This window comes from Diplotaxodon limnothrissa, linkage group LG20 (assembly GCF_057381915.1).
Source record: "Diplotaxodon limnothrissa isolate DT_005_m linkage group LG20, D_limnothrissa_male_GT1.1, whole genome shotgun sequence".
NCBI classification, from domain to species: Eukaryota; Metazoa; Chordata; class Actinopteri; order Cichliformes; family Cichlidae; genus Diplotaxodon; species Diplotaxodon limnothrissa.
Genome location: NC_140615.1, coordinates 7,652,817 through 7,680,159, shown reverse-complemented (window position 1 = coordinate 7,680,159; position 27,343 = coordinate 7,652,817). Strand labels below are relative to the sequence as shown.

The 27,343-nt window shown below is 40.7% G+C and overlaps 1 protein-coding gene across 1 annotated transcript in view; it reads right to left on the bottom strand.

Moving 5' to 3' along the window:
• The window catches only part of kazna (kazrin, periplakin interacting protein a), a 200,169-nt gene that overhangs the window by 124,663 nt on the left and 48,163 nt on the right, over nt 1-27,343 (bottom strand). Inside the window, exon 4 of the mRNA XM_085345542.1 lies at nt 9,074-9,263. Within this exon, the coding sequence (XP_085201668.1) occupies nt 9,074-9,263 (190 nt within the window). The remainder of the gene's footprint in view (nt 1-9,073; nt 9,264-27,343) is intronic.

Genomic DNA, 27,343 nt, shown 5'->3' with positions numbered 1-27,343 from the left:
ATCTACTGTGCCAGTCCACTGGAGGCTTTATCCAATTTGTCAGGGTTGGCACACGCATGGATCAAGATGCCTCCCCCTCCCTCTTTCTCCCCCTCTCTCTCTACCAAGTCATGCTGCTTCGAGACAGTCTCGCCTGTGCCAGCGGGCATTACGATACCTGATGGTGGCTCCCACCTGCCACCACTGTGACATCTAGCCTTGCCCAGTCTGCCTCTTCAACCCAGCAGGCACCAGCTGGCTGGACAGTCTGCGTGCTGATAGATGGACAATTGGAAGCTGGATGATCACTCAGATTCACAAAAGCCAGGCCTGATTAACTGACTAGAACAAACGTAAACACAGCATTTTATCTGTTTATGCTGGCTGTTGCTATGTAGAAGCAAAAAACAAACAAAAAAACCCGGGTAAGCTAACAGGATTTTTTTTTTTGCCTCTTTTGGTTGCATCCACACACACAAAAAAGAAAACTAAAAAACTGGGGAACCCTTTTACGATTTCCAAGTAGAAAATGTAAAAAAGAAATTTAGGGAGATATGAGACAGGACAACAATACAGGAAATGAACTCCCTTGTTAGATTCGATTTTATAATTTCATGCCTAAAAGCTGCAACTCTGACAGCTTGCAATTTATGAAGGTTTGCATAGCATATAAGACTGATAATGTGTCTGCACCCACCGACTTCTGGCTGTCACCAGCAACACTCATAATGCATCTAATGTGATCATAGACAAAGAAAGAAAAAATATTTCCCTAAAATTACTATTAGACAGCTAAAGGGTTAGGTGGTATGTCTTAATAATAAGCTGCTCTAGACTCAAAACCACCAGCAAGATTTAGGGGCTCCATTCCAAACAGTGTGCTAAGTACAAAATGTGGGAGGTGGATGGGAGTATTTAATACTCAAATAACTACCTTAGTGTCAACTGTGAAAGAATACCTCTGCACTCCCACCGATCCTTGTCTGTAAACATTAAACGTCAACGGCTTTGGCCAAGAACATAACATCCTGTGCGCTTTTCCAAGAGTAATATAGCAATTTCAAGGCAATGCCTCACAAACACTTTGAAACAGCTCCCTTGACTAGTCCTTCTGTGCTGCTGGAAACCGTTTGACACATGAGCAGAGGCTTTACAGAATCACTGATCCGAGATCCTACTCTATTTGTCAGCTCTTAATCGGTTGCAGTGGGATACGTGCAAGGAAAAATCTGAACCCAGACCAGTACATATGTCTGAAAATGCTCCGAGGCGAGGCAATGCCTCTGCAGTGCATTTGCAGTCATTCTATTCAGTCATACCTGCAACCAAATTTAGCTTATCAGCTTCGGATGCACACACTTATGTATCCCCTTGCACGGATGAAAAATGAACACCCTGAAGAAGATGAACGCTGTTTTACATAACCATGTCATTATTAAACGCCCAGCTCTTGCTAAATTATTATTTATTTATCATAAGGTGGTACAATATATTAACACTTTATGCTTGCCAAAGTTTGTTTGGATGTGCCGTGGGAATAATAAATGATATTAATCTCAACAGATCAATTAACGTCTTGTTTGGAAACTTAATACTATCTCAACACTTGAAGACTGCCGAGGAGTAAGGGTTGACATCAAGTTGCGGATCATCTCCACATATTGGTCAAGCATTTTGTTATGATTACATGCATTGTAGGTCCAAATTAGCTGAAACTCAAATCATGTACCACTACCGCTTCAAAGAAATGTGAGATGAACAGTGAAAATGTCATTATATATATGTATCATTGCTGCCGCTGCAACCCATCACCTCGCCACACCTCATTGTGAGTAATTGCTGACAAAATGTTAGGCAGCCCCTCAGCAGACCAGACCCCTCCCCTTTCCCCAGTTCCCGTCATATCACATCATTTGAATACCACTGGGGGGGCTCTTTCCTCATCTCCTATCTGAGCCTATTAGTAGCCATTCTCTGGGGCTACAGAGCAAACGTATCTGCTTCCACTGTGCAGACTTTATACATCAGCATCCCATCCAATGTAAATTCACTATAGCCTATATTCAGCTGCTCTAATTTCCCATTTTATTTCCTTTATGATCACTGGATCAGTGAAAACGACGCCGTTACCAAAGATTCTCACCCACATTATCAGGAGGAACAAGTTTGTTCTGAAATATCTGAGCTCCCATGACGCACATTAAAAAGAAAGGCCACAGTTGCAGTATAAAAACAATGATGTCCACCACGATCGCCCACTAATGAAGCTTTTTATCACATTAATGAGAGTTTTAATCATTGTTCACAGTAGTCTACTCACGTGGTGCACCATTTATTACGCTGGCCTGTCTACCTCATAGAGCAAAAGAATATTCCAAATCCTCTCGTAAATATGGGAAAAGTTACAAATTCTTTGTACTTTTGCTCTTTCTCACCCTCTACCTCCACAGTTCTGCAAGACAGAGCTCAGAATTTGCACTTCGTGGCATCTGAATATGTGCAAAGTCACCAATTTCTGAGGACACTTGCTCGAGCCATCTGCCGCTGTGTGCGAGAGTACTGTTAGCATTACTTTCCAGCAAAGGCAAGCTGGAGGACAACGGGCAACATAAATTTACATTCCAGAGAGCTGCTCCAACTCATTAATGCATACTACAACGTGACCAACCTAAAACATCAAATATATATTGTAGACCTGACCTACCAAAATGAAACGAAGGGCAGTGGACTGTCTGTTCAAGCGAAGAGTAAATAGTAGCGGAGGATAGTTTAATTTCGGGATGTGGGTTTAATTTGTATGTTTTTTAGTGTCAGAACGAATCACTGCTAGTGTCTCGAGGTGTGTTGGTAGCTCATAACTATCTGGAAAACACTTCTTCTGTCACAATGATTTGTGACAAGGTCAAAGAGACCTGTGTGTGAGTCTGTGTATCTATATGTGGAAGTGCTGACGATGCACAGCCACTCTCCGGCGAGCTCAAACTTGACATACTAACAGCATATCACACCCAAACACATCATTACAGCATCCTGGCTAATATTATATAGATCTCCCTTACGCTGCCAGATTGTATGGGTCCTGTGATTTCTGGGGCGGGGTCTATGCAGATCAGGCTTGTCTCAGCTTCAGTCAGTTTGGGATCTGGGATGTTGTGCTCTTTGGGTTGATGCCCTACTCTATCCAATGTGTTGGGGCAAACTATCCTGCTGGGGAAGGTTTCTGACATTAGGGAATGCCATATGGCTTGTGCTCGGTCTGTAAAAATGTTCAGGGCACGGTACATTATAACGTAGCCTACAAGTATACTGGGACCAAAGGTTTGCCCAGAACAAACATTAGTGTATGTTCAAAATGTGATTTTTTTAGACCACGCCAAGTCCTCAAACCCACCCCCCTTTCTGGCCCAGTCCCAGGTGTTGGGCCTAACAACTTCTCTGCTAAAACGACGGCTTGATGACTACACTCGTATGTTAATGAATGACCTCTAAACATATGGCTACAGACAATCATCACCTATCTTTAACATCCTATTTACGAAAGTACCTTCAAACACATTCATGTTTCAGTATCATCATAGAATAAGCCTGGGTCATTTGATTTGAAATAAATACCTTCATTTGGTGGCGATTCCTTATAAACATGGGATTCATTATGAAAGTTACCGCATTTGATGCCACAAGAGGAGCTAAATGCCAAAGGCAACTGTGGCGGATCCAATTTTTGTGGCACTTTTGAGAAATGCTCTGATGAGTAACCATCTGTTGGGTAACTTTGTCAAATAAATGACTATAAAATGTGCCATAAACATGAAACCTGAGGAGGGCTATCATTTTTCCTCACACAAGTCATTAAGTTTCTCATCGCCGTAGACAGAGAGGGATTCAAAAGCCATCTCCATCGACAAAAGAAAGAAAAAACACTAATGAGATTTGGTGCCATTTTCACAGTCTGAGGCAACTGCAGTATTTTATGAGTGTATTAAACTGGAGGGTTAAATTGGGCCGGAATAACCTGAAATGGCGTTAACATTACCTTCAGTTAACAAGTAATTAAAGCTGATAGCAAGGTTAATGTGTGTTTTTTTTAGTTTATTCTTTGTGTGCTTGTACATATAGTATTTTTGTGAAATGTCTTACAAAATAAAATGAAGCACACTAACTTTGTGTTATTCTGAGGTTACATGAGTTTACAGTTGTGCACTGTGTTGGACACACAGTGCACAACTGTAAACATCTAGGGTAGTGTTACTCGGATAGAGCAAGGATAGCAGACATCAATTTAAATTTAAGGTGATGATGCTGAGTGGATTAATTCACTGAATTCTACATTTGACACTACCCTAATAACATCGAATGGTAGGAAATCAGCCTGCATAACATCTCTTGAATTTATTTGGCTAAATCCACAAAGAGCAGTGAAAATGGGAGAAGCACCACAGGTCCACTGATCACAGTCTGTACTCAAAGAAAAATCCACACGTTATTATTTCACTCGCTTATTTCTAAGTGATTTCCCCACGCTGCACAGCTACGCCCAATCTGACAAACACCACTTTAATCCCCATGTATTACCATGCTATTGCTTTCCTATAGCTTATTTCGTTTTTTTGTTTTTCAGTCACGGAGCGGGGACCCTACACCAAATGCTCATTTGAGTGACAGCAGCTTCACACCAATAGCTCTTCGTCAAATCAATAAAAGTGAGTGTGAAAGGGTACGAAGGTAATGGCATGTTGCAAAATGTCAACTTTTCCCAGACACTGCCTGCAAAGACAAAATACAGCAGGAAATCAAATTCATGGAAAAACCTGTAATCTATGTGAGGACATTCTACACTTGAATGACTCTGCAGAGATTTTGACAGCATCTCAACTTAACAACAAAATAAGAGAACAGTGGAAAGGTTCTCTTCACTGGGGCTTGAGACGGGAATGGCAGTGACCAAACATTCAATGCAACCTTCAGCTTTGCTTACAATTCTTAATTTTTGATATATCCCTCAATTTTACTAAAAGGTTAAAAAGAAAATCACTAGAATCATTACACCCAGTTCTGAGGGTACTAATTTAAAATAAGTACACTAAGCACTTGTATGTTAAAGTAACTAGTTGTAAAACAGAAGACATCTTCTCCCTGTTCTGTGTATATATATGCAAACCAGGAAACATGAGGGCATCACTTGTGTTAGCTTAAGAACAAGTACTCGCTGTACACCAGACGAATACAAATGTCCAAGCTGCTCTTCTTGATGGTAATGAAGCATTTACTGTGGAAGCAGTGTCTCTCCAATACTGACAACTGATTGGTAACGCTGCACGCAGAATGGCGGGAGCCCCACTGAGCAGAAAGAGATCTGCACTCACGTGTAAAAATTGCAATCACAGACCAAAGTAATTTTGCTGAAATGCCACGTTACCTTAGTAAGCCTGAAAGGGAAGTGTTAGGAACAGATGGGGCATACATTTTTGTTTCACAGCAAGTAAAACATAGGACTCTCTGTTACTCTCAGTGAGATTTGGAAGTTGCCAACTGGTCCTTCCACATTGCTGGTACAGGAAAGCTCAATCGCACACAATGTTGTACTGATGAATGCAGGCGGCGTCGCAAGAACACATCAGCTTGAGAGTGCAGATATCCCCCAGCTTGCTTTAAGGTGTAATTATTGTAAGGTTAAACATAAGTTAAACCAATACCTGTGAAGTTGCTGTTATATAGCACCGGCACCTATTTCATTCCAATTCGAGTACTAGCTAATAGCTTTAACAGAATGAGTAGTCTTGTTACATCAAGGTTGCTCTTCTCTTCCATCTCCAAAGGAGTAACTGCTTTTTAAGCAAATACCTTCTTGATATTATTAATCCTGTTTAATGTCAGTGGCCAAGGAGGCTTTTTCATGAACAGATTTAAAGAACACGAGAGTTCTCAGTAGCTTTTTAACATGCAGAGTTTGTCTGTGCGTTCATGATGTACAGAGACAGCAAATGCTCCATGCTAAATGATATAATAGCCTCTACTCATTCTTGATATCCTGGATAAGCCTTCCTGAATGATAAACATTTTTTTTGTGTTTTCAGTTATTGAGTGGATAAAATCTGTGATTAACTGAAATGATTGCGACATCATGTAAAGGTTTTTGATGAGTTTCAGACAGAAAAGCATGACTTTTGTGTGTTGGCAAAAAAGCTCACGAATATTTGGCTCTCTCTCTCTCTCAACTACCCCGATTGTATGAGTCATTAAGTACAATATGACTGACCTTTGAATGATTCATAACTAAACATCCAACCAGCGATGGTTGGGATATAATTAGTGACGATAAATATCCAATGTTGATCCACAATGCGCTTTTATTAGTGTCAGCAACTGTCAGTAAACTCTGGGGATCTTGGTGATATCCCACCATGTATGAAAGACTCTGCTAGTGAAAGTAAATAAGAATAAGAACCAGTTTAATGTGCCAGCACTTTGAGTAATTACTTTACCTGTGCTAATTGTGCCGCATATAATCAAAGTAACCCCAACGAATCCAGTGTGCGGTTATATGTGTAGCACAGAGACTAGAGTAAGAAGATGGAATGATTTTTTCCACATGTATGCACCTTGACAAAAGTGTATGTGGAAAATAAAAAGTCTCTTGACCACTATGAAAAAAAGTAAAATAAAAGACATCTCAAAAATACGTCTATCCAAAGGTCATCGTACAGAAATAGGGCAATATGAGCATAATATGAATGGGCTTTTCACTCACCCAAACTTTCCATAGCGACATTTTCTCCCATATACAAAGATAAAATGATGCCAACTCATGCCACACACAGGCAGAAGCTTTGGGGTCAGTTTCATGGATGCTTAACATCCTTCAGAGTTAAATGCGGTGCTTTCGGGGACCACGAGGAGGATAAGTGTGAGCTCAGAGGACAGATAACATGTTAGGGAAGATCATTTGAGGAAGACAGTGAGGTCAAATCTTGTGGTCTTTTTCTGTGTTTTCTAAACAGTTGTGAGCTTGTAATTCTCTGAGGAAAACTACTAGAAGATGATCAAGTACATCCAATTCCTTATAACTTTGCACTTGCCAGGAAGAATGAAACATGCAAATGTAAGCCCCCCCAGGAAGCAGGAATGCAATTAAGGTAAGCTAGCCTACTAGCAAGGTTAGTGCTGCTGGATCTGAAGTGCCAGATAGCACCCCCAACACAGCTTCCCTCAGGACTCTTACTCTGCCGGCTGTGCAATGAACCGGCGACCCTTACCACACACCTCCCTTCTCAACACAGCCACCGGTGATAAATTACCTAATCCTCCTATCCCTAGCTGTTTCTATTATACACCCTGAGCCTGTAAAGAACAGCTACAAGGAGAAAAAGGGGGTTGAGAGAACAGACAGCAAGAGGTGGGTGTGAAAAAAAAAAAAGAATAGACTTATTGACAGCAACACAATGACAGTGGGAAGATGCACTGGGCAAACAAAAGCAGGAACTGGCAACCATAATCTTCAGTAACAAAAGGACGTGTGCATGTCATTTTTGATGTTGAAAATCGGGGGCACTCAGAACCACTTAGCACTGCATTTGCAGATAATTGTGTCTGACAAAATACATCTTCTAAAAGATCCACAGATAGGGCTCAGCGTCTCGTGGTGTATCATTTCAGAAGCATTGGGAATGTTGTAAGAATGAGCAAACCAACAGTGTTTTTCTGCAGTCTTTAGGATGTTTAAAGAATATTCACACAGATGAACGTGATTCGTGCACATCACTCAGTCATCATTTCAGCTGAGCTGAGAAGCAGCAACCAAAGGACAATGACATCAGTGCTCAAACCCTCCCAGAGGAGTGCTTGTTGTCTCTCACGCTGGTACACACACTGCTATGGAAACCAGCAGGAATGTGAGCATGCATCAGGGTTAAAGGGATAAGGCAAGGCACATACACACTGACAAAGAAACAGAAAGGCTACAGTGTCAGTCCACTGAAAACAAAGCTGACACATGACCAAACAGTTCCTGACCAGCTGTATACGACAGCCTGTGTTCAAATTTTCCCCTATTAAAAAGCACCACAGAGGTCAACTGAGGACCAAATGACTCACTGTCTTTGCTAAAGGAAAGTTCACCAACAGTGTTTTAATCTAAGAGTGCAGTACAGCAGGTCTATTACTGAGCTTGATTTCACAAGTGTCTGCGAGAGATGTGGTTTCATAGTAGAGTGCTGCCAAAGCCCGGATGGCACGCATCCTATCAGACCGCTCACTGTACCAGCTGACTGCTACGGAAAGAGCAAGAGTGTGAGAATGTGCGTGTGCCAGAAGTTAAAGGGACACGGCAGCCCATGGGCACACATTTAGCCACGCGTGCTTATGCAGTCAGCCATGCTTATGCATGTGCACAGAAACAAAAACTCCCATCTGTTTCCTATCTATATGTCAAACTGAGTAGATAAAACTTGGAAAAGGGCAAATAAAGCAGCTGCAACACACACACACACACACACACACACACACACACACACACACACAAACAGAAGGCAGCTTTCTCTATACACTGGGCAGCCATTCAAACAGCTCTCAGTAACAGTAACCAACAGCAACCCTAAAACCAGCCCCCTTTCCCTTCCTCCTCAAGAGACGCAGATCCATTGCCCGGTTAGGGGAGAGCCGACTGAACTAGCACACAGAGTGCCTGAGAGTAAAAAGAGGCTGTAACTTTACCCACTCTGTCCTTACTGAAGTGCAGCACTACCCCCGCCCCCCTCTCCTCTTAAAGGTTAAGGGGGTTAATTATTCAACATGAGAGGGGATTTTAAGGGAGAACTGAAAGTGGACACAAGTCAACATAAACCCCTCTTTTGTTCAATTCATCTGCTCTCTCGCTGACTCTGAAATGCACTTATTCCCATGAGCAGAGGTATGAGTGGAGGCTTTTTTCACTCTTGGATGTCCTCCATGATAAGCCGCACACTCAAGACGCACACTGCAAGACTACACTCACACACAGCTGAATGAGAGCGCACTCATCCTTCTCCACATGTTCACAGCTTCTCGGCAAAAAGAACAAGAAGACACCGTCACTTCACTCCCAGCGTGGCTCTCTTACCATTGTGGTTGTGCTGCAGGGTCTCAAGCACGCTGGCAGAAGAGTCCGTCGCTCCCAGCTCGGCCAGTCTGCGGCTGGTGGCGCTCAGCTCTGACCGCAGGTTGGTCACCTCCTGGCTGGCTGACTGAATGGCCCCATCGATGCGCTGGGCAAGCTGCTTGTTGTCATCCATCATTTTCAGGATTTTTGCCTGAGGAAGAGAGGGGAATCCAGACAAGGTGTCATACTGACAAGTTGACCATTTCCTGGGAAGGAAGGTGCCCCCAAATAAATTCCTCCTTTTTTTTCCCCTGTTCTGATTGCTCCTTTTCCCTTTTTGTTTTATGAGAAAGCCAAGTTAAATCCTCAGAGCAGTTAGTCCTTTCCCTTAAAGAGAGGCGTCCGGCTCAGGGGAAATGTGTGTTTGCTGGAAGGAGTGTACGTTTCAGAGGCTGTGTGTGTGTGGTGAGAGTGTGTCAGTGTGCAAGCATGCCTGTGTGTGTGTCTCTGAGAGTTCGGTAACAGCATGAGTGTGTCTGTGTGTGCATTAGAGCGCCAGCACTGCCCCTGTGAAATGTGCTCCCCGCAGCTGACTGTTGAAAGGACACAGAGCATTGAGAGATGACAAGCGCCTTTTTAAATGGACTGTACCATTCGCAGAGAAAGGCGAGGGGGTGGGGGAGCACGCTAGGACACATAAGCACATGGAAAATCAGAGTCTCTCAACACAGCTGTTTTCAGGAGATATTGTCTGAGGTTCTGGGAATGCGTTCATTGCTGAACAAACTCGCAACAAATTTCTGTAATCCGGTGAAAAAGGACTAAATCGAAACACTGCAGCTTTTTCTCTTTCTAACTTTCTGCATGCAAATCCTGCACAGGACTTCTGGACAAAGGGAAGGAAATCATTAGTTTGACAAAGGAGCAGTTGTGTGGAGAAAACAATAATAGTTGTGCAAACAGGGCTTTTTTTTCACATTATCACAGCGAGGTATTCGTCCGGCAGACAAAGGCGTTTTTTGAAGCCCTGCTCTAATGTTTCAGGCTGAAGTTAAAGAGGAACATATTCATCCCTTCAAATGTGCTCTAACATTATCATAACACATTTTGATATCCATTGAGTCGACTCGGATATTATTATGATAGGAGTGTTCAGAGTAACTCAGTTAAGATTTGACATATTATTCTGTATAGCATTAAGCGGGGGGCTCTGAATGCAATCATAGGCTCCTTCCTGCCTATCCTTTAGGCTAAGAATGAGCTTTAGCCCAAGGCTGACTGCCACATGTGGAAATGTCCTACATGCTGTGTGACTAACTATGCAATACATACTTTTTTGTATCTGTATCCAAAATCTATGCTCTGCCTTCATAATTGTAATTCTTCTTGCTTCCTTCTTTCCTTTGCAGTGCCACAGAGGGGTATCTGCAGCGTGGCTGTGAAAACTGCTGCTTATATATTAGAAGTATTGCAAGACAACAACATTACTTTCAAAATGTAAAGTATACCCCAGAAACTGAACAGGAGACAGACTGATTGCGGAAGCTTTCTATATAGAAAAGCCTCACGACGAATCCGGTGCAGCCCATTTGTAAGTGAGCAGAGCTGACAGGGAATAAACATGTTTCTCAATAGTCATCGGATACAGGGCTTAAAGGATTACACTGCCTTTCTTTTTATTGTCACTGCACATGTAAGCATAGTTTGGACCCATTTCACATCATGCATTAGCTTGTTATTCTTGTACATGAATATGCAGTATTAAGTGAGCAGCTTATCTGAACCAGTATCAATAAACTAACAGTGAACACATGAAATCATCGCTCTAAAGTCAACTGAGTCAACTGTTTTGCGACTGCATCTTTCACAACTGTGACTTCAGTATAGTGATCAATATCATATTTTGATTCCCAACCATAAATGTGGGAATATCTGACTTTCTACACAATCTTTTTACTCATTAATGATAACTTCATTAGGGCTGCACCACACGCACGTCTTTCCAAAGATATCAGCCATCGCCAGTTTTTTGACTCTTCCTAATGCTGACACACCTCCAACTGTTTTGACAGCAAGCACTTATAATTAACCTCTCTGTATAGTCATCTTTTCCCTTTAGGACTGAGAAAACCTGCCTCAGTTGCCAACCTAGCACCCCAACTCCATCCTGCTATTTTTCAGATATAATCTGACATTGGTCTGCCAAAGCATGCCCACTCACTCAGCAGTACAGCTGTGTTGTTATTGTTTCCCAAGGTTGTATGAACTAAGACCCCAACCTATCCTGCATGTGGTAAACACAGATCAGCCACGGCACTGCACAAGCCTGGGTAGCGTGCAACTGCTGTGTACCATAGCCTCAGGCGCTCTGCGAGTGTGTGGGCCAAATATTGAGTTGCACACGATTTGCTCAAGAAAAAAAACCCCAAAAACTTAACTGACCGCTTAGACTATGCAGGCGAGGAGATTTAGAAGAAAACACACACACACATCGTCCACCCGTTCATCCATCTGCAAGACACGAGTCACCCCTCCCTCTTAGTAAGTGAACATCATGCTGTTATTTATAGACGACCCTGCCGCCGCATATGATACATTAGTCACAGAGGAGGGCAGGCATAGACTCATACACACGCTCATTCTAACACACATACACAGGGCAGCTAATAATCCCAAAGTCATCTGATGTTCATTAATGAAATTCAGCTCTTGTCAGGAGTGCTAAAAGTCAACTGGGCCCTTTTGGGTAATCAAGATGCCGCACTATCAAAGTCTTTGTATCTTTCTGTACAGTCCTTTACTGTTACACTAGAGCAGCGGTCCCCAACCTTTTTTGCGCCACGGACCGGTTTATGCCCGACAATATTTTCACGGACCAGCCTTTAAGGTGTCGCGGATAAATACAACAAAAATAAAACTAGTACCGGTACCGAAAAAAAGAAGATTTATTCATAACACACGTGAAAAGACCCAGGAAAACCGAGTTAACGATAAAAACGATAACAAAATAACGCTGAAAACCAATAAAAACCCTGAAAACCATACATTTCACACCTGAGCCTCTACTCTCGCGGCCCGGTACCAAACGACTCACGGACCGGTACCGGTCCGAGGCCCGGGGGTTGGGTACCGCTGCACTAGAGTATGTCTATAAAATATGCTTATACTATATGCAGGTATGCACATTAGGGATGGTCAGGCTTTTCAATTTTTCAAATAAACATTAAATTGAATATAGTTTTAAAATTTTTACTACAATTTGTATGTGTTACATTATGTATTTCTTACTACCAGCGCTCAGTAGTAGGTTCTGTGCTGTTACCACCAGAAGATGGCAGTAATCCAACTATAGGCTATGTAAGAAAAACGTGTTGCTAGACTAGTAAAATGCGGCTGACGCAGTGAGATTCCACGCTAATGTACTAAGAAGACAGACCCCTTGGGTTTAAGGGCTTTACAAATGCAATGTAATGTAAATGTCATGTTTTATCTGGCAAAGTCTGTTATTATGTTTTTACAATGTCTTATTCATGGAGCCATATAAACATGAAAATACAAGTTACATGTGACTTTGGATTCTGCCATGCATTAATAAAGCGGTATTTCCATTTTCCCTCAAAAAATAGCCTACAGCAATAAGGGGTCTTGGAAAGAATTGGAAAGTAGTTTTCTAACTGAACTGTGGGAAGAGTGTGGATGAGCTGATTACAGTGGGTTTTTCTTTTTCTTATAGAAGCCAGTCTTGCCTCCGCCTTTCCAGTTATTTCAGGCTGTCAAAAATAAGCTCCTCTGTAAACAGGTGGGATAATTTTTATTTTCATGGGCTTTGGGACATAAAAACACTAAGGATAAAATCACCAGTTGCTTCAAAATAAGGTTGAATGGTTTTGGGGGTTCTTTACACTTCCCTGCAGGCTATGTACAAGGTTTTGTGACAATGCAGTCATGTTTATCAGAGCCAGAATGATACAGGATTTTTAAAACCGATGCTAATATTTGGTCATTTAAAATGCGATATTTTGTTGTCTGTTGGGTTTATCGCTACGTTTTTTTTCTTTCAGATGCATGAAAAATACTCAGATTACCCTAACTTTGTTATTTGCACTTATTTACGCTTTGCCTGACTCTGCTTGGATTAGCTGATTGTTGTTTGTGGCTTTTTGCTAACAGGGAAAGTTGCAGAGTGCTCTCTGGTGGACAAAGTGTGCAACGTCAACACTCGAAACATGGCTGGAAGGTGTTTCTCCTGTCTTTTCTTTTATCGGCAGTTAAAAATGCTATCAATAATCTTTCAAATAGCTAACATCAGCCAATAAATCATTTGTGTTTTCTATTCCGCCAGAGCACCAGAAACATTTGCATTAGCCAGGAAAGCAGTGTGTCGACTTACACATGTCTGCACTTTAACAAGTAGATACTGAACACATGCTAACACACAGTTGAAACTGTCATGTATCTTGACGTGCATCACTGCAAACAACAGTATCGGTTTTCCTGTTTAGCTATTGATTAGCTCCTTGGTGGTGCAGGCCGAACCACCACCATTTTTTGGTATCTGGGAATTCTTCCATTGATTTCTAGTCAGGATTTGTTGAGCGTGACATCTCTTGTCATTACCTGAATAAATCTACCATTTTCCTGCTTGTTATGTTTGTTTTCTTTGTTTATTTTTTGCGTAACCAATTAAAACACATATCCTCATGTTCCAAACATGAACATATGAATTTGTGTGTCCCATACACGGGCCATCGTTTCAGTTTCTTTCTTTGTGTCTTGAATGTGTCTGCTGGTCACTGCAGTGAATAGGGACCAAGTGTATCAGTAATTAGTGGGTGTGCTTTGAGTTAGGATTACCATATGAATGGTGACAGTAGGGAGTGGGTTTCAGGACAGAAATCTGTATGCAGTAGTTTTTTAAGCCTCCATGATTACATTTTTTTACTTACATGGGCAAGATTTTGTTGTTGGGCAATAACAGCCAAAACTTACAAGCTTTCTCTAGCATGGTATTTGTTGCCTGGCAACAACAGGAACCAAATTCAGCTGTGCTAACAAAATAAACTAAAGAAAATTCCTACATCTGTTACAACTTTTGACAGTGTTTGCTTATGAATTGTTTTAAGTGAGTTTCCTAGCCTCTGTTCTCAACTAAAAAGCATTATGTTAGGAAAAAAAACACTGAACAAGTCTAAGTACATCTCAAAGAAAAAGACAGCTATTTTGCTAGAAATTAAATTTTACACTATTCTTTTGTTTGCCCTCACTCTAGCATAGCAAATGCATTAACTCTGCTTTCTAAATCAACTCCTAAATAGGCGCAAATGATAGGATATAAGAGAGTGTTTATAAATTTGGTATAAATCATTTTTCCTTTGACTTGGTGAAGCTCACAGTGGTATGTGCAAATGAAAATTTTCTATATGCCTGTCTTTTTTATAGACCTGTCAATCAGACAACATTCAAAGAGGGTTTTTTTTTTTCCTGTATTGCCTCATATAATTGCTAAAAGATTCAGCCAGGCATTCAGAGACTGAGAGGCGTTATTGTATTATTTCTATAACACTAAGACAAGTGCTGCTAATCACTGGGTGTGCCCAAAGGGAAGTTTTTACAAAAGACACACAGACTACTAATCTATATGCAAGTGTTCACTCACAGTCTTTGTTGGTCTGATAGCAAAGGGATATGTGAATAGACATTTCTTGTAATCCGAGCATGACACCATTCCAAATCTTGTAACCTCCAGAAAGGAGGGTGTTCTATATTTTATAGTACTTTGTGCTTTCAGGAGTTTGCCTCTAAGTCAGGGACCATTGCTTTACCGATAATCTAAAAACAACGTATAGATACCTGCACCACAATCTGTGCTTACTGCCTATGCCCCTGCAATGCAGAACTTATGGGCTGCACCAAAATCACCTGCCTATTGATAGCATCTGGAAAGGCCAGCCAATGAGGTGGAAAAGGTGCTGTAATGCAGGGCCAGGCTGATGTGAATTCCTGCATTTGTGGGGTTTTTTTCAGGCAAAAGGAAATGGTTTAATGTCCCCAAAGGAGTAAGGAAATTGAGTTTTTGTAGCTGAACGCTATCTTCATGCCTTATCAAGATCATCTTATCGCAGGGGAAGGGGGGACTGGACTTAGCAGGGAAAGTGTTACCTCTCCTGAGTCAGATCACACGGGACACACAAAGTAACAAACACACACTGTGGTGGAAAAGTGGAGGATCACGCTGAGGAAAAGACGACGCACAGAGAGACATACACTGACAGAGCTGTTACCCAGTGAGACCTCAATATGATTCAAGAGTGTGTGCACTAATTATAACTAATTTAGTGCAGAAAATCTTACATCTTGCTACAGACACAACAGACTACACAAAGGAAGGAAAACAAACGTCTAAAATTCCAAAACTTACTTAATGTTTGGAGTTTTTTTATTCAGCACCACTTTGTAGCATGCCACTATAGAGACATTTTATCTGCTGGGTTGCGATTTCATGGAATGCGCATTTGACTAAATGTTTTAGCGTAGGTTTAATTGGGGCAGCGTACAGAACTGAGCTCAGCCAGCAAATCTCAGTGTCAGCCTACAGTACATCAGCTGATGGCTCAGCTGATTCCCTTCGTATTTGCAAATCTAATGTGCAGCGTGTTTTTTAAGCTGCTTCAGATTCTTTGCTCACCCACCTCCGCCCTTCATGCTTTTCATGCTAATTCCCAATTTACTTGATGTCGTGTCCACCATGATTGATGCCTGCTCTGTTCTGTGAAGCCGGTCTCGCTGCCGCTGCTGTAGCAGGGCAGGAGGTCCCAAAACAGAGCCATGTTGCAAATATAATTTACTGCAGGTGGAATAACAATCTTATTGTGACTAAACCTTCTACTCTGCTACAGTTTACTGATTGTTTACAGCTCTCCACAATGGAGCCACTCAACTTTGTGACCTAAGGAGAGCAGACCACCTCCCTAAGCATCGGTGTTTCATCTGAACAGAATTAACAACTCGAATATAAAATGCTTAATATATATATATATATATATATATATATATATATATATATATATATATATATATATATATATATATATATATATATATATATATATATATATATATATATATACACACACACACACAAACTCTGACAGTGATCGGGTCTTAATGATTTGATTACTGCATGATGCCTTGCTGCTTTGTGCCAACTTTTCTTTAAAAGCACATTGATCCAGTTATGAGCCATCTTTCAATACAAAATAGAAATCGCACAATCTCAGGTGTGCATAAAGCATCATTACTTCAAAAACAGGCAAAGTTACTGCGTGATATAGGAGGTGGTGTAAGCTCATTACACAGGAGTGGGTGTAATCTAGACAAAGAACAGACGCGAGCATTCTGAAAACACAGAATTATGTTCACTGTGCTGTTTATTCTCAACCCCGAGTGTCCTTTACTATTCAAACTATGTGAAAATGGATATGACAGAGCAGCTGGAGGATAGGAACAGACGACTCTCAGTGCAGCGGTAGCTTTCTCTCTAACCCCAAGAGATTAGCCGGACAGTTGTATAACTGAAAGGTCATAGGTTTGATTCCCACAGGTATTAGTCTGAGCAGGTGAGCCGGTCAGTGTGGGCACTTTCATGATGTTATGAATAGGTGTAACGACATCTCAAAGAAAACGGCAGTCTGGTTTGGTAACCTATTTTCCCTCGAGTCGTTTTTACAGTGTAGGAGATGAAAAAGAGGTACGACACAAAAGTAGAAATTAAGCAAGGGCCCTCTTCCACCAGTCAGGAGCGGTTTCAAAAGATAATTATATACAGTTTGCATTTGAAGAAAAATTTGCGAATAACAAATTATAAAGGGAAAAAATTAAATAGACCACAGCTAACCAAATGAAAAGTCACTAATTGGCTCTTAATTCAATCAACATTAATCAAAAGCTCGCTTATACATCACGTATTACAAGACAGGTATAAATGAGAATGAATAAGTTCACTTTTGAAAAGGATGAATCGTTTTGAAGACGGCAGCTTCAGCGTAATTAATTCGTGTAAGTGCATTAAACTAGGATTAGAACTTGAGGGGCTCTCAGGTGCATGCTGGCCAAAGCCAGTGATCCCACTCCCAGGCTCCACCTCTCCAGCTGCTTCGTGGAATTCACCCACCTAGGGAGTTTTTAGGTAATCATGCCTCGATAAAGGAAAATGTCACACATATTAGAAAAGTGAATAGAGAGAATTCTACCACAAATAGACCATACAGAGTTGGATATAGAGGCAGAGAAGAAGAGTTCGTGACTGTATGAATTTGTATTCATTTGGTATTATCAGCATCGTTTCCAGTATTTATAGTGTTCCAAAAAGCTTCAGATCTTTAAAGAGTAAAACAGTTTTCTGCAGTTGGTAATTTGGCTGAGGGAAAAATAAAAGGTTACTCTGAGCTTCAGAAATTTGTTGCAGGGATGGGAGAACTGCCAGCAAAGTCTCTCCAGTCACAATCCATCATGAAGTCACCTCCATCAAGACTTTATGGTAGAGCAGGTAGGACGAGACCAGTCAATTTGACAGGCACACCTGGCATCACCCTTGGACTCCTCCAAATGGCATTTAAAAGACTTATGAGGATAAAAAAATAATTCTATAGTGTGAGGAACTATGTCTCGCTCACTATGTTTGGCAAACACAAAGCACTTCTCATCATCTGGCTATAACAGCATCCTAAAAGTGATGCATGATGGTACTGGGGTCATCTCAGAAGCAGGGTGAGAACAGAAGTCTTAACAGAAAATCAGGTCCAGAGCGCAGGGACCTGTAGCTCGGCTCATGACTTACCTTTCATCACAATAACACAACAGCAATTTTATCTGTATTAAATCAATGTTTGCAAAAAACATACTGTTTCATTTCACCGCATATGATTACTCAGCCAAATTCACAACTACAAAAAAATCGATATTTCTTTAATCTGTAATTCTTTAAAGAGTCTGCAGCCAGAATCATCTCTGTGAGGCAGGTGACTCGTGTCAAACAAAGCTCCCGGTGCTGTGTGGATATCGATGCCTCCGCTGTCCTTGCCACCATCAGCACTGCGTGTACTGCCAGCTAAGGAATAAAATACACAAATACAGCCGGGTAAACACAGTTTGTTGACACATACAGATAAGTTTCCCACTCTGTCTGACAAGAGGTTTGAGGTGAGGAAGAGTGTTACTGGAATAATTCGCATTTCATCCCAACTCTCCCAGTTTCTCTAATCTCTTGTTCTATTCACACTAAGCTCCTGTTCATATTTTCCTGCCTCCACATGGTCACTGACAGTGTGAGGCACATCCAGATAGCAAAGGAAAAGAGATATTTTTTTCTGGGAAAGCCATAAGTAAGCCGGCTCTGTGGTTAAAGCTCTGGGGCTAATCTCCGACACAAACAGGTCTATGGGCTTTGATGAGAATTAAGATACACGTTCCTTTGAGGTGAGACAAGAGAACAAAGATGCCACACTGGGTTTTTGGCAAAGGATATATATATATACACATATATATCTCCTTTTTATTTTACTACTATCTACTGAAGGCTGTGTTTGTGTTAGGAGTGGCTGAAGGAGATTTTTTGCCTAAGCTATCAAATTAAACCAAATATATGTTATGAAGTATGTTATTATTATTATTATTTGATATTTTTTAAAGCATTTTAAAAGTCTTTTTGAGCCTCATCTCCGTTGCCTTTTATTCAATCATGAAAGTGGAAAAATCTGGTCTTTTAATCTTAAACACCTTCCAAAGGTGAACCTGGCAATGGTGCACTATTGAGTGAAATATTGAATAATAAGCCTGCTACTGGCAGGGACTCACTTTTGATCATGTTCAACGGGGTAGGAAGGTGAGGGCTTAACTGGCTTTTAATAACATACTAACTACTCATTTTTGTGCTGTCTAAGAAATGTTTTGGAGCCTAATTTTCAGATTCCTTTCTTTCGTTTGTGTGATGTGATGACTACTTTGTGTTGTTCAAAGGACTGGAAACATTTACTGTAGCCAAACAGAGTCAAATTCTAGCTTAATTCTAGGTTTTGTCACATCACAGACAGAAAAAAAATCAGGAGAAAAAACATACATTTAAAATGCATTTCATGACAGCCAGAAAAATCACTCCTGATCAGCGTCAGTGGCTGCTGACTTGAGCTCACAGATGGTCAATTTTTCTTGCTAAAGGGAACGCGTGGCGTCACTTGTGATGCTGTTAATGTTCTGTGAACTAAAATGCCAGGATGAGCGTTCAGTAGTTAATTGTAACTGTTTATATGTCAACATGTAGGTCCGCCTCAGTGTGCGCAATGGAGAATAATTGCATGTTTCAGGCTGAGGGGCAGCTCTTGTTTCTTCTGTTTAGTATGCAGCATCTGTCGTCCCTGTGACGAGGACTGAGAGAAGCACTGTTCAGGTGCTCTGTGGTGTGGGGAGGGGGGCCGCGGTTGGTGACGGCTGGCTTGATGCATCCTTTCAAAACCATTTCCCCTCTAAGGCACAGCACATGGACGTCAAGCTTTTCTACGCTTCGACAAGAATGATGGCAAATAAATAAATAACACAAATATTCAAAGAGATTTTATACTAGCAAAACACTTGATTGGCGTTTGGAGTTTTATAGATATATAGCACCTCTCAAAATGAAACAAGAAAATAATACTTTTAACTTCTGAGGAATTTAATCTGATTTATATGCTGTTAGTGTTTGTTTTGATTTGTGTACTTAATGTAGCAGATTTGTAATTACCAAATAAAACACCAATAGAAAATCATTTTCGTTTTTTGAGGCGTCAGAGCCCTCTACATTTGTTTTGTCCTTGGAAATTTGGCACGACAGATTAACTTCGCTGTAATTTGATCGGCGTATTATCTGTATGGGAGAGGAATATAAATAGTTCATCATTTAACTTCCTCCAGCAGAGTCTGGGCTTAAAGCAGAAGGTGGGCCAAATATATTAGATACTGCTTTGCAACATCTGCGATTTCAGCACCCCATATATTACCATTAGTCCATTAATCTGTGTACTTACATGAAACAGCATAACCTACTTAGCACAGAAGACAAACGACTACTCGTTCCCCTAAGTTTTTATAGTCTGGTCATTTGCTATAACTGCACATAGGACAACTAACACAGGAATGACTCAGCGAGGGTTAGAGCTAGCTCCAATAACATGTAAAACACATGTAAGTACATTGTATTTTATGGCACATAAAATACAATTTATTGTATTTTCACTTCAATTTGAAGCCATGATCAGTCTTCATCATGGCTATTTTCATCAATAGATTGTTTAACTTGGAAGGAACAGTGCAAAATTCAGTGAAACAGAATTGGCCGAGTGCTAGTGCCGAGTATAAACAACCTGAAAAATACAGCACCAAGCAATCATCACTTTTTCACTGACTTCATTCAAACTCTGAGGCTTTTCTAAACACAACAAAGCGTCCTGAGTTTCTCATGTTTGTGTCTGTGCAATCCCACTTCCACACTGCTCCACAGAGAAAGCAGACTGGTCAAAGGCTGTATTTCTGAACTGCGGTATCCAGTGTATGATGAGCCAGTGATCCACAAAATAGTAAGGACAGGGGCCGCGTGCCTTCAAATTATTCGAGTTATACTAAACACTGCTGATGACCCAGCTCCATTTTACGCTGCAATGACAGTCTACTGTGCTCTGAGCACTTTTAAATCAAAGGTGACCTACAGCTCGTAACACACAAAGCTGCCGCTTCTGCTCAGCTGATCATGCTTCTGTGTAGGCAGCACTGTAAGCTGCTGCGTGCACATCGTTTATGGGTTAAGATGCCTCACTCTCTCACACTGCTGCTTAGTTGCATTTGCCTGTTTGTAGTCACACTTCTAATATCTCATGTAAGCTGATCACGTCATGGTAGTTCAAGTCACATTTATACAGCTATAAATGTAAGACTGTAAGATTTATTACAGTAAATCAGCATCTACAACTGCAATATGCTGCTAAAATTTAGGGCATGTTAAAAAAACGTAGTTTATACTGTATTATATGTCATATTTTCCCAAAAAAGCTGGAGGTGGTAACTGGAGAGAAGGGGATGGATGGATGGATGGATGGATGGATGGATGGAGTTCTTTAGGTTATTGCTGAGGTGTAGGGTTGACCTACCGCTCATTCTCCCATATTTTAGAACCAGACTCAGTAACATTTCTTCAAAATGGATTATTGCTCCACCATGCAAACACACACCATAAGCTAAATTTTATTCGAAAATAATAAGATGATGACGGTTAATTGTTTATTTCACCTACAAAATTCCTACATGCTCAGCTCAGTGCTCAGTGAGTTAATCAAGTGGCACATTCCAAACTTGATTTTGGAGATGAATGCAATTCATATCATTGCCTAATGATGTTTATTCATTTGCAGAATTAAATAGACTCTCGTTGTCACAGTGCAGATTCAAATATCTGTACCAGATATGAAATGCGGGCCTGAACTTGAAATCCCGTATATGTATCAGATTAATACAGATGTTTTGCTGATGACACCTCTGCCTGTGAAGGTTACTCGCATATGTATCCTCTTCATATTTGAAAATACGTCCTCCTGTCTACGCGGTGCAGGATAAAAGGTCATCTATGCTTGACCCCAAGCTGTCGGAGCGGCACACTGGGTCGACAAATGGCTTTGGAAATAAAGTGAAGAAAGCAGCTGCATTAATGGAGCGGTGAAGTGTGAGCTTAAAAGCACGATTTTTAAAAAGAAAACTCTTGCAGAGACTAATCTGTGTTTTGCCAATGAAGACATGAAGAATCAGTGTTTGATGATGCCTCGCAGCTGCTACAGTACCAATCCAAAGTTCTGCTTGGTGGGATTGGTTTGCTGCCGGTGTATATAAATATGATTTTAAAAGAGGGTGAGGAGCTCACAGTCAGCATTCTGTGAAGTCCCCCCCCCCCAAACTGGTACCTCAGGAAAAAAATAAAAATAAAAAACTAGACTCTATATGTATGTGTGTATGTGTGTGTTTACCCAGCATTACCAATAATAAACTTGACTACTTAGCTATACTCCATGTATCGTGTTGAACAATCTGCTCCTTAGTCCAATCATCCTGTACCTGCACCCACTAAAGTAGCACTAGCCACATTCCGTAATACATATTGGGTATCCCAAACAAACAACAACAAAAAAAAGACAAACACAATGGCGGTCTCCCACTAGCACTGTTGAAAAAGACACACGCATCAGGGAGTTTATTTCTCACTTCGAGCATGAAGGGAAATGAATGTAGATTATACCAGCGGGAGAGCCTTGTTCACATACAACAATAAAGGATTTATCCTACAAAAGTTAGCGCGCAAAAGTGGCTAGATATCAGCTGAACACATAAAACAGTATTAAGTTGTAACATCCCTATGTTTCTACTGCTCTTTCCTACTGTGTGTGAAAATTATACATGAAAATGGCTCACTTGCCTGTCCTCCACTTTATAGCTTGCCCTCGCTGAGCAAAACAGACTCTTTCACCAACTAACCAAAACATAAACTACAATCTGTGTAAACCCAGTTATATTGAGATTTATTGAAAATTAGAAAGATACTCTTTATGTTTCCTCATCTACTGTGGCAACTCCCCACACGCACGTTCACTTAGAATAGTCCAAACGTGCAAAGATGAACCTGTGTGTGGATGTGGCTGCAAACACCTAGACACGCCGGTGTTGCAAATGCTTGGTACACGCACTGGATGCATGTTACTGTAGCAGGACAGATTCAATTTAATATGATCTATAACACTGATACTATTAATTGACTGCATTATTGGAAAAACAAGGTAAACGTCGTCTTGCATACGATCCCTCTGACCACCCTCGATCCCCGAGGCCATCCTGCATCAGCACAAACCTATTTCTAATCATTATTTTTTAATAGCAAAAGTTTCAGTTGACTTAATTTGACCTCTATTGTCAAATAACTGTGATAAACACGGCAGCTACCGTGCATGACTCCCACAATTCTACTTAAATTACACCAGCGATACAAGACTCACAGGTGGACCTCAAAGGCACACAAGTGATCCATCTGGACGAGAGGTCTGGAGGAGGAATTACTATGATTTATGGCCTTGCTCACTGTTATTTACTACTTGTGTCAAAAGCAGCCAGATAGGAGGTGCCTCGTGGGAGCATCCCAGTGAGGACAGAAGAAAATCAAAGATAGATAAAGTGTAATTATTCAGGGGGTGGAAGACAAAGAGACTAAAAAGGAAGAGTACTGAAATCCTACCTTTTGTCAAATAAAGTGCGTCCATAACTAAACACAAAGGTTCAATAAACTCAGTTAGAGGCAGCAAAGAAACAGTGGAACAAAGATGCATTTCAAACGTCCTTTTTTGACAGCGGGATATAAACTTGAATAAGAAAGAAGAAACAATGTGTGTGACGCATTCACCCTTTTTTCAGTTTCTCCAAAAAGGGAGAGGAAATAATCGAGGAAGTGTGCTCTGCAGGGTTCAGTCAAGTGAATGATCAATATTCAGCAACACTCCTCTGTGATGAGTCATTCAACTAATGATACAGGCTGGATCAATGGTCTGCTGCTGAAAAATTCCAGCTATTTTTATTCTGAACTTCAAGCACACTCTCGACAAACATAATGAATGTTTCATGATGTAGCACCTATTATGAGAACACCATCTTACTGTGTCATTCTCCTCCTTTTCTGTTAAAACTTGGGAAATTTGTCTAGATCATTTAAAGGGCTTAGGCAGAATCTCATAGTTCACGGTGAATCACAAGGCAGAAATAGTAAATAATGTTCGTGTCAAGAGCAAAGCTGTGGCCGGGGACACTTTGATATCTCCTTTGTCATCATCTAATGCGTTCTCATTTATTTTTTCTCTTAAATCTAATCTATCTCGCTATTATTTTCCATCTTGAATTAATTCCATTTGCATCACAACGTCTTAGAAAGCCATAAAAACATGTCATAAAATCTGTAAAGGTAGATTAGAACTGATTTCATTAAAGGCCAAAGAGCTTCAATTTCATCCTTGCAGTAACTGAGCAGTAAGGAGCACGTAATCAAAAGACAAGCAGGTTCTTCCATTATATCGCCGCTGTTTACATACTGTGATCATCTGACCTTTTCAAACAGACCCACGGCACGGCAAACACATGGAGGAATTCAGACGCAGAAACTATGACCTTTTTTTAATTTGGCAGGCGCTCGGTCTGATAGTGAAGTTATCAGACCTTTCCATCAAAATTGAATCGACATCAGTTAAACATGGCCGGCCATTCTATCGCTCTCCTCGTCATAGCCGGGTAATGGACCCCAGCAGAACCCTGAATAGATCATGCAAATTTTACCTTAGCCCCGGTCATTTCCATTTCCTCCAGTTAATTAATGCACTAAACATATTAAATTTGTCTTTGAGTACTAATTGAAAAATGTCAATCATTTTCCTGAACAATTCGCCTGTTCGTGATTGGAGTATGACTAATTTCTTATAGAGTGTCTGGAATTGAAATGTAAATTACTGAGAGCCATTAATATCCATATGCAAACCCAATGGAGACTCCCGGCTCACCCTTATTTGATAATGAATGGCAGTGTCTACACTGAGAGGCCACACTGCAGCTAAAGGATGAGCGCCGATTCTGCAGTGCTGCCATGCATTACCCCCCCTCATCACCACCACTTCCTTATCTAGTGCACAGAGTCAGGCTCTCTATGGATTTCTCATTCATTCTTTAAATCACACACATTTTAAAAACGCAATTAGAATGTGACTAAAAGAAAACAGTCATATCAACATATTGATCGATATACTGTTACTTATTGATCTCTCTTTCTATAATAATCCACAATCGATGCATTACCAAACAGCCCAAATAATAATACTAAATATAATAATATGAACTATTATTATTATTATTTTATTAAGTGTTTTTACAATACAACATGCAAAACTATTTATCCCACGTTTGGGATTTACACAGACGATATAACTCAAGGCCTTAGGCTAATTTTTATGTGCAGTCCTCCTTTTATTTTCTCTTGTGACACCAAAAAGTACCCAGTAAATATTGGAGGCGAGGGCAAAAAATATTACTCTTAAAAAAAAAAGAGTAAAAAGAATGGCAAAGGTACTTCTGATTAACACTCCTATGAGAGATCTTCTCTGAGCTTTTCTAAAGGAGAGCTCTAGTGCTATGGATGCAGCAGTCCAAAACAGGGTTGCTTTATAAAGTATGAGTTAACAGAAAAATTGTTTAAATCCAATCTGTGACTGTTACTAAATGGTAAATGGACTGGTACTTATATAGCACCTTTCTACTCATTTTAAGCACTCAAGGCACTTTCTACTGTAAGTCTCATTGGTAAATCGCCTGTATTTGTATAGCGCTTTTACTAGTCCCTAAGGACCCCAAAGCCAGTCATCCACCCATTCACACACGCATTCACACACTGGGGCGCACTGACAGAGGCGAGGCTGCCGGACACTGGCGCCACCGGGCCCTCTGACCACCACCAGTAGGCAACGGGTGAAGTGTCTTGCCCAAGGACACACTGACCAAGACTGTCTAAGCCGGGGCTCGAACCGGCAACCTTCTGATTACAAGGCGAACTTTAACAGTTACACAGCTCAGAGTTCAGTTTCTTGCCTAAGGATAGTGCAACACATGGACTGTAGGAGGCAAGGATCAATCCACCCAACCTTTTAAGTAGTAGACAAAACACTCTACCACTTGAGCCACCGCTACCACAGCTTCCTTTCTCCAAGCAGGAGCAGAATCCCCAACTCTGACATCTCTTCTTGTCTTTCTTTCAGCTTGTAAAGAGCTGTACTTTTATCATGATCCCTAGGATTGATCATGCTTTTGAGCTTGTATCCTTACATAGCTCATATATCTGGGTTTCTGTTTTTCTGAATTCTAGTATTTGCAGTTTTAATTCTGGATCTTGCTGGATCTTTATTTGGTATATTTTGGGTCCCTACAACGGCTTCATTATTCTTGTAATACTTTACAGTTTTGTGATATTGGTACCTCCTGTCTTCAGGTTGTTATCATTCCTGCCTCCCCAGTATTTCTCTGCATTATATTCAGTGTGAGTTTCCTTGTCTTTGTACTCAGCTAGGTTCAGTCTTGTTTTACTTTCTGACTGAGAACCTTCACAGACATTTTACTTTGAAAGTTAGTTGTCTCTTGTAACTTGCTTTGAATTATAATTCCTGCCTGTGATTGACTTCATTACTTTCACCATGTCTCATTTCCCTCCTGTTCCCAATTGCTAACCTGACAACTTCCTTCACTATAATGAAAGGAATAATATATGTTGTTTCGAACAAGTTATATTTTGAGATCCATATTTCTTCCTTTGTCATTTCTTTCTCATATTATTGCAAGCAGGATGATGGTCATATCCACTGACACTGTCCTCAAAGTCTTTTAGGACACTGAACATACACACGAAGGCATACATACTATACTCGACTGGGCAGGGTTTTGGGTTACCTTAATTAACCCTACTAATTAATCTTAATTAGCCTTCAGAGTGATTACTACAACAGCAGTGCATGGTTATATATAGTGACTGCATTCTATGCTTAAAGACAGAGGATCTTCAGCATATTACAAACAAAATGTAGGAAGTTGCAATGATAAAAATCCAGGAAAACAAATAAATAGTCTAATAGCTTGCCAAACAGATATATAGGCCAGCAGGCAGATACCAATATTACAGAGATTGATCTAGCAACTGTGATATAGTAAACTGCATGCTTGCTTCAGGATATTGCTCTCACTGCTCAGAGCGGAGGTCTCGCTGCTGCTGCTACTGCTGCTGCTGCGGCACAGATAGATACGAGCCATCTGCAGCAGCTTTCAGCATGGTAACGCGTCCCCATCACACAAAAGATCCAATAACTCATGCCAGATCGTCAGATGCTACACAATATTACCTTGATCCAAAAGTGTTCCCCCAGGAGCGACACCCAATCAAACTAACTTGTCTTTTGCCATCCAAATCATGTCCTACTAATAATGTTACACACTCAAACAGGCTTACAGGATTACAACAGTCTCTGGAACCTAGAATCTGTGCTAAAAACAAACATGAAAAGGACCTGCAAGAAGATTATTTCAGCGTATATGTATGAGGCACTTATCATGTAAAAGCAAGAGCATTTGAGCAAAGAAACCTCCGGCTTTTATTTTAAGCATTTTATTTTATTTTACATTTTTACAGAATATTCATAAAGGCAGCTTTAATGA